Source organism: Thunnus albacares, chromosome 18, assembly GCF_914725855.1.
Source record: "Thunnus albacares chromosome 18, fThuAlb1.1, whole genome shotgun sequence".
Taxonomy (NCBI): domain Eukaryota; kingdom Metazoa; phylum Chordata; class Actinopteri; order Scombriformes; family Scombridae; genus Thunnus; species Thunnus albacares.
In genome coordinates, this window is record NC_058123.1 from 10,769,086 (window position 1) to 10,777,657 (window position 8,572).

General features: G+C 38.0%; 1 protein-coding gene and 2 non-coding genes across 3 annotated transcripts; all 3 read right to left on the reverse strand.

The window, feature by feature from the left end:
- Positions 1–2,566: 2,566 nt before the first annotated feature.
- rpl37 (ribosomal protein L37) lies at positions 2,567–7,218 on the reverse strand. The gene is made up of 4 exons (XM_044332760.1): positions 7,115–7,218; positions 5,780–5,915; positions 5,103–5,187; positions 2,567–2,677 (listed from the first exon to the last, which is right to left on the reverse strand). Exons 1-4 carry the CDS (start codon positions 7,115–7,117, stop codon positions 2,608–2,610), a joined length of 294 nt encoding a protein of 97 aa, XP_044188695.1. The 5' UTR covers positions 7,118–7,218; the 3' UTR covers positions 2,567–2,607.
- On the reverse strand, positions 4,089–4,166 carry LOC122969113. Its single transcript, XR_006398940.1, has one exon. It is a non-coding gene; the product is annotated as a small nucleolar RNA SNORD72 (small nucleolar RNA).
- On the reverse strand, positions 5,991–6,070 carry LOC122969114. Its single transcript, XR_006398941.1, has one exon. It is a non-coding gene; the product is annotated as a small nucleolar RNA SNORD72 (small nucleolar RNA).
- Positions 7,219–8,572: the final 1,354 nt, after the last annotated feature.

Genomic DNA, 8,572 nt, shown 5'->3' on the forward strand with positions numbered 1-8,572 from the left:
ACAAATGTGGTATAAATAAGTGAGTTCCATCTTCCTTTGAACTGTACAAACTGAGTTCATTTTCCATGAAGATTGACCCACTTATTGTATGTGTGGCACAATAATAAACATTTTATTTTAAGACATTATAACATACAAACTTTGAGAACTATAGAGGTCTGTCTGCTTGCTCCCTGGACAGTCTACTGTTTGCTTGAGGTGTATTACTCCACAAGAGACTGAATTTACAGAGTAAGAAAATAGCGCCAGCAAAAGGTCACAAGGTCAAAGTAGAGGAGGTCTGTCAGGACTGCGTGCATGTAATGGTTTACATCACCTCTGACCCTTAAGTTTAGGCAGCCAAGAAGAAGTCTACAAGATTTAGGAGCCCAAAAAAAAAAAGTGTTATGATGATATTAGATGTGTTTTTGACAGACTAGATCAAAATACACTTCCAAAATATTATAAATACACTTTATATTATTTAATTTACTGCAAAACACATCGCATTTATATACATTATGTGTAATTTAATGGCATAGAAGCTGCTTTTTTCATAAACACTTAATATTTAGTTACTTGTTTGTTCTTCTACACGTGTTTTGGGGCACACACAAGACCGGGAACACTGTTATACTACAAACAGGGAATCATGAGATTCTTTTTTGTCGTTTTATCTTTAAAGAAAATTCAAAGTGTGTGTATCTGAGTTCATGCACGCACTCAACCGAGAACTGGAGACATCAAACATGGACGTCAAGCCAAAATTAATATACACACAGTCCAAATTTTTAAATTGATAATGTTTCTATTAGCGCAAAATCCATAGCAACCCTATCAACTATGCTGAAAATGAACAGATAAGCTATAGTGAAGCTGGCAGAAGCATAAACAACGTGGGAGTATGTTAACAGCACAGATTAGGAGAAACCCCATGGGAGCACCTAGAGGTATGTTGAGAAATATTTTTCCGGTAAAATACTTAGAAAGTGATCATCAAAGTTACATGATACATACCAGATGAACCAACAGATAAAGAGATAACATTTGCTGACGATGTAGACCAGCACTACAAATCAGAGAAAGGACAGCATTGAGCAATTCTGTGGTGGAGGCTTTATTGTTGTACCAGCTATTACATGTCTTATGACACATTTTGCTGTGGTTGAACCGCCTGTCTCGTCACTCCTTACTCACAAAGGTCAGGGATGTAGTGTTAGGGATCACTGTCCTTTTGGGAAATGAATTCTCTTTCTCAACTAGAAATCTTGGCCATGGCTCTCCAGACTAAACGTACTCTTCTCCTTCATCAATTCTGTATGTAGTCGATCCTCCAGTATGGGCAGAAAAACTCTTGACATACCAAACTTTTCCACTACTTTTTAGCTGCTGGTTTTCTTTACTGAGATGGTCTCCAGCTGCAACTATAATACTCAAAACTTTTGACTTGTTGTGTAAACAGACATCATCTGAGAAATTTCAGCATTGTTTGGAGGCTGCTAAATATTTAGACTTTTGTTGGAAACTGCCGCTCTGCCATTAGAGCTGCAGATTTGTTATTTATCTTCTAGCTGCACTTTTGCTAAGTGAAGGAGGCAGTGCTGGAAAAACAACTCACCTGCAACCCTGAAAGAGCAAGAAATGTATCCGTATGTTGCTCCTCTCAAGCTCTAAGGCTGCCTAAACCAGACTATTTCCCTCTCATTCTGCAGCTGTAGTAGCAGGACAGTTAGCTTGATAAACTGGTATATAGATCATCCTGCTTTCAATGAATGGCCTGGTCCAAAGTAATCTTCAGTGTGTGAAAAAGACATTCAGTCCAACTGATATCTGGCACTGTGAATATTTTGGGTTTCCAAATCTCTTTGGTTCCATCACAAACTGCACAGCAAGAACATATTTCTAAGGATGTTATTTTTCAAGGCTTCCCCGGTGGCAGATGATGAAGACAAAGAATGATATTAGTGAATATTTTGTGTATTAGATGTTGAGATTTGATAAAGCTACATTTTTCATTAGGAGTACTTCTATTGGTGTGGTATTTGGAAGAGGGTTGCATCAAATTGTGCATGAACTTTTCCTTGGAATCAGCTCTGAATATGTATTCAGCAGAAATAGACTTGTCAGACCTCTTTTTGACTAATTAAAGTAGTAAGCAATAACGGTAATCTGATTTTACCCCTGAGGTGTCTTCATGCCTGTCATGTAGATTTATGGATTGTTTATTGTGGAATTATTGATTGGTTGTAGCAGAGTGTTCGTTCCCACATTTTAAGACAATACTTTGCCAGATATGTTCACATAAAATTCAGAGTGTGGGATGTAACTAAATAAAAATCAGATCCTCCTAATCACTACACTACAAAACCTCCAACATTAAAACAGCAGTTCATGTTTCTGAAAACACCATTTATTTTTAGTTTTGTGTACCTTTTTGACATAACATCTGGGACTCATTTTACTTGCTAGAGATTTGCAAAAACAAACTGAGTGGGAATAAAGTCACATCCTTCTAGAGAGTTATTATTAACAAGATCATCACTGATCCAGACAATAAGGCTTAAAGATCACGAGACAAGACTGAAACTCCCGTTTAACATCACATTTATTTAAACAAAAATGTGTCATTTAGGATGAGCTGGAGGCGGCCACTGCAGCACGTCTGGGTTTGGGGGTGGTGCCTTCCCTGAAACCATTCCTGGGAAAATAAGAGAAAAACAAACGTGAGGATGATGCCATGTAATTAAAGTAGTCTGACTCAAGAGGCAAATCCTGCTCATAGAGTCACAAGTCATCTGTTATGTTATTTCATAAACATTCCTGGACATTAACAAATGTGCTAAAAGTTTTACTTTTATGTTTACATTCTACTACCAGTACCAACAGGCCGGTTAGCTAACAAATTGTTCATAACTGTAAATATTTCTCGTTGATTTGTTTAGACAGAAGGATAAACATTATGGATGACAAACGTTGGCACAAATGACAGACGGTATGATGTTAAGCATGACTGTTTTAGTTAAACAAAACTTTTGCATTCAGTAAGAGCAGTCATCTAAAAAGAAATGAGTCATTGAAAAAGAGGCACGAATTCTGGCTCTCTTTGTTTTGTTGTTTTAAACACATCCAATCTCACTAAAAGGGGCCTTTCAAAAGCAAACATTTTGACTTGTCATTTCAGGAAAAGTCCAAGTTTTACTAAGACCATTTATGATTCATCAGTTCAACTCAGTGTTTCAGTAAGTCACTGAAACAGCATGCACAACTCCAGTGCTCTCAAACTTGCACAGCTTAAAAGGAAATGTGGGCATTATGTTACTTATGTGATCAATTACACCTGTGCTATACATACATGTCAACATATCTGCTGTGGAAAAGGCATATTGTCAGATGAACTTGGCTTGTACTTCACTATGGCGCTTCTTCTAGTGTGAGCGATTTTTTAGACACCTTTGATCAAAGTTTTAAGCCATTAGTTGAACAATTAGCCATCTATAGTCATGATTACTTAAACATTTATAGTTTGATGAAGTAGGAGGAACACATTACACCCGTTTTTAAGTCCTTACAGTGGTTGCCTGACAGTTTCCATATTGATTTTAAGATTTGTTTTTAAGATCTTCATGGTCTTACATCACACTACTTATCTGATGTGTTTGCGGTGTGGCACAAGTCTTTAAGTTGTTCCAAAGCGTAGGACAAACTCATGTTCAGGCAGCTTCTGTTTTTATGCTCCGAGCAGCCTGCCAGAGGACTTGCGAGCAGCTGGAAGTGTTGATATCTTCAAATGTAAACTTAAAACTTTCCTCTTTAGTCTGGCTTATATTAGGATATTTTATGGCCATTATTTATTTTATTGGATTCATGTTTTAAAACATTTTTATTCCCTTTGTATTTCATTTGTCATTGTCATGTTTTTACCTTTATCTTTTTAATTTCTGATGACCAGCTTATCAGTCATCTGTAAAACACTTTGACTACATTAACCTGTTTAATTGATTGATGAGCGTTATGGACAGGCACTCATTTTTCTTCATTCACCTGGATCCCTGTTAAACCACACAGTCTCTGCAGAGCATCTCGTTTAATCTAACAGATCCTGTGTGCGATGCTTACCTCAGAGAAAATGCTGATATCATACTGAATTCATTTGTTCAGACATTTATTTTCACCATCACTGGTAAGCAGCACTGACGAGCCTTCTAACAGGACAATAAACTGGTTGCTAACAGAGCCCAAATGTTATTTAACAGAATCTCTTCCCGATCACTTATACATGGTGACACGCAGCCTGCAGATACCTTCAGTTGTTGTTGTGTGGGTGGTGCTGGAGCGTGATGCATCTATCAGCTTGTTGGGAATCCCTTCCACTGACTGGCTTTAAGACAAGTTACAAACTGTCCTTTTCTTCTCTTACGGCCAAGTTACCTCCCTATCAGTTCCCCACAGCAAAACAGGCAAGAAAAATAAGTCTAGTTGACGCACACTTGCATCGTTGACAGGCTACGTTACCGCAGAATTTAGTTTAGAGCTTCATGTTTACAGTCCATCTGTGGCGTTAGGTACATTCAGGTCAACTATCAACATGTCAGGGATGACATTTCTCTTCTGTCGTTTGTAAACACTTGTTTGAAGTTGTTTATATTTACGTTTGTTTGGATGCACCATGTATGTCTCTCAAACACAATTTTCATGATGCAATGTCAACAACACAAACTCCAATGATTATCTCGCATCATTTGACAATATAACCAATGCAGGAATCTTGCTTAAATGACCTGCCAGGAATGAGTCAACAACTACAGAAGCGCATCTAATGTTTGTAGTTCAAGTTAAATTATTATTCACAATAATCAGGTTGACTTAGAGAGTGATGGTCATGTTGATTACAGTTTTAGGAGGCGATTTAAAATGAGTTAAACATGTAATTAGTTCAAAGTCTTAGCATCAAGATGACATTTATCAGTCTTTCTTCCAGCAGTGAAGGCGTATAATCTAATTTGACCCTTTCTGCCACTAAGAGCCTGTTAACACTAATCTGATACAGACCACTCAAGAGTTTTGCTCTGCAGAAATAACAACCAGTGGTAGTTATGTACTGTGTTCACATTTAAAAACCTTACCTGAATCTGCGGTAGACGACCTTCAGGTGTCTCAGACGGCCGGTGCCAGTGGTGTTCCTCCTCTTGGCCTTAGCGCTCCAGTTGTCTACAAAACAAAATCAAACATCTGTAAGTATCGAGGCAGTCTGGCCATTCAGTTTCTTTCATATTAATTTAAGACCAGGTAATGTGTCCAATAGACTGGAGCCAGAAACATTAGATGGTTCAAGCTTCTCAGCTGTGAAAACTTGCTGTTGTTTCTCAGTCTTACATTTAGTAAATTTAGTCTTTGGGTTTTAGGACTGTTGGTCGGACAAAAACAAAACATAGAATGGTGTCACATTGGCGTCCAGGATATTGTGATGGGCATCTTTCAGTTTTCTGATATTAACAGTTAATAAAGAAAATCTGCAAAACAATCAATAGTGGAAGTAACCGTTAGTTGCTGCTCTGCTTTTGTAAAATAGCTGAAATGTTTCTTTGTCCTGGTCTTTGATTCTTCTCAGCCATCATTTAAATTCATACTATCACTACACTGTGGTAACGAAACATACTCTGTGACAACATCCTTGTGTTTGAAGTGTCAGAGAAGTTAACCTATACCAAAGCATGTTTACCTGCCAATTTTAGGGCCAACAACACACTCACATGAAATGTTTTGAATAGTTATGGACAAGACATGTCTTTCAGTGACTTACACTTTCTCTTGCGCTTCTCGGGGTAGCCACACTTGCCGCAGGTGGACTTCTGCAGGTGGTAGGCCTTGGACCCGCAACGACGGCACAGGGTGTGCGTCTTGTTCCGGCGTTTACCGAAAGATGATGTCCCCTTCGTCTTGAGAAGTTAAAGAAAGATCAGAGGTCAGGAACAACTCGCCAAAGACTTGATTACAGTTTTAACTTCTTGTCAGTCTTGTCTCAGCACAGAAGATTGAATCACAGAAAGTCATTTGTTCAGACATTTGTGTTTAAAGACATCACGGACAAGACTCATCTGCTGCTCTCACAGCCTAACAATAAAAGACATGAACAGCTTGAACAGCATTAAAATCTATTCTAAGATCTGAATTCCTTTTGCAACCAACAAATTCTCCAGAAAGTAGCAAGTATTTTGGCTTCTTCTGGACATGTTCTCGTAAGTAAACATTCTCTGTTGCCATCAGGGCTTCATTATGTTTTATTCACTCGTAAAACTAAGCACTCTTCTAAATCATTCTCTCCACAATATGACTAATTGCTCTGTAGATTTCTTTTTTTTCCCATTATTATTGTTAGTGAATGTTTTATCTGATCTTTTAGTGTTCATCAAGTTTATTTATCAATATTTGTAGATTTTATTCCACATTGGCTGGTGTTCTTTTTAATTTGTGTTTGTGTGTTACAGTGTTTTTGTGTACAACATGCTGCTCCAAACAAGTTACCCCTAGTGGGATTAATAAAGTTGTTTGAAGCCTCCAGTGGCACCATTAACTTAGATGTTGGCTGTCAGGGATAGAACACTAACATACTTAAATGTACCTAAATACAAAGCTACAGACTAATATCCTGTCCTCGGTAAAGAAAGGCGTGTTTCTGTGTCAGTTTACCACAGTAACGTATTGGCAATGTGAACATTTACTGAAAGGAGGCACAGTTAGTGCTACACGGAGAAGCTAGCCGGCTACAGAGAAGCTAACGCTACTTAGCCATTTCACCTCAACTAGACGAATATAGTCTCCAATTTAACCGTGGCCCGTTAACGGGTTTAACCGACGATATCCAGAGTAATGTTAACGTTATCCAGCGGTAAAACACCGTATTTCCCCCGTTTCAATGAAGCACATTCTGTTGTCAATGCTACGGAGAGGAAATGAATGCTGGATGGGTGTCAGACAAACTGCGGTAAATACACTAAAATTAAGCTTCATCTACAAAAATACTTCATCCAAACGGTAACGATGCTTAACCGACGTCCAAATATCAACAGAAGATGACAGATAAACCGTTCGTTCAACAGATGTTAAGAGATTTCTTTCCGCCAGCGTTGCAGCTTACCATTTTCGTCCAGTGGCTAAGGGAAAAGAGGCCGGAAGAGGAGCGTGCGCTGCGTCAAATTACATCCGTGATGCTTCCTGTGTAACACTCAAATGTGACCCCATCGATATAGCGTTCTGCTCATAATTCGAAGAAACGTTGATTAAATTACCTCCTTTAGGTCCATGTATTTATTTACCCTACGTATTATTTAAAGAGGAAACAGCTCTAAAGTCATATAGGAAGTATATGTAGTGTCATAATAAAAACACCGTCTATCTGAGAATGCACGAAGCAAAACCTTATGATCAAAATACAAACACAGCATACTGTTACAATATAAATCAGTGTCACATTTTTTTGTTGTTTGTGGGGTAGAAAAAAATATCCAAATTGTCAACTGAAGAAAATACCTGACCCTCACCACATAGGCCTACTATCAAAAATCCTAAACAAATAATGTTTATTTAAATTAACTACAAAGATGTAGCCAACAGACAGTGAAAACATATTTTTAAAAGGTAATAGGACTGCAACTAACGATTATTTAAATGGATTAATCTATCGATTATTTTCTCAATTAATCTATTAGTTGTTTGGTCTGTAAAATGTCAGTAAATAGTGAAAAATAGTTGGCGATTGTTTTAATAGTTGACAACTAATCAATTAGTTGACTAATTGTTGCAGCTCTAAACTGATGATTTGTAATCCAGTATGCACTACAATGAGAATGAAGTAGTTGGGACGAGGGTCAAGCTGCACTGAAAATGGTCCCCATTTGGAAATGTGTTGCTGCCCCATCTGAATGAGTTGAAGTATGTCGGTCTTGTTCATGGGAGTAAAATGGAGCATGAGATTAAAAGTTGGATTGGCGTGGTATCGGTAAGCATTACAGCCTTGTCTTGTAAAGGTCCCTGTGTCAAAATTTATTTTAATATGTTTATTATATTACTTGATATCGCTTATATGGTGCATATTTGAAATATGTGTTCAGTCTAATTACAGCAAACTGATTGACACACAGCAAACCAGGTGGGCCCGGTGGTCCAGGTTTTTGGGGCTTTCAACTGTATCTCATGTCTTCCTCAGAAGATAAAGCTTGCTCAGTTGTCACTGAGATGACTCTGTTATAATGTGACCTGAGTATCAAACTTTAGCCATGTGATAACGTGTGATAATTGTTATACTGATGCTGTGTGAACTGTACTTAATGGTAAGTCGGGGTCAGTGGGGGCTTCAGTGCCTCCCAGCAGGTAAATCTGGCCATATACTGTATATTCCAACCCCATGATTCCAACTTCTGCAGTGACAGTAAAAATAGTTTGTGGATCGTTGAATTTAGTCTCTTTCTTGGCTTCCCTTTAGGGAAAGGATGAGAAGTTCACATATCTGGAAGTGGCTCAGAGAAGAATTGCTGCTCATTTTTGTCAAGAGGAAAGATTCAAGTGTTTTGGTTGTGGCTTCTTTTATTAAACTGCT

Excerpts from the sequence above, each read along its gene's own strand:
- rpl37 (XM_044332760.1), bottom strand. Across the intron at positions 5,188-5,779 it reads CGAGAAGCGCAAGAGAAAGT|ACAACTGGAGCGCTAAGGCC; the intron begins GTAAGTCACTGA and ends TTTGTTTTGTAG. Across the intron at positions 2,678-5,102 it reads GTCGTCTACCGCAGATTCAG|GAATGGTTTCAGGGAAGGCA; the intron begins GTAAGGTTTTTA and ends TTATTTTCCCAG.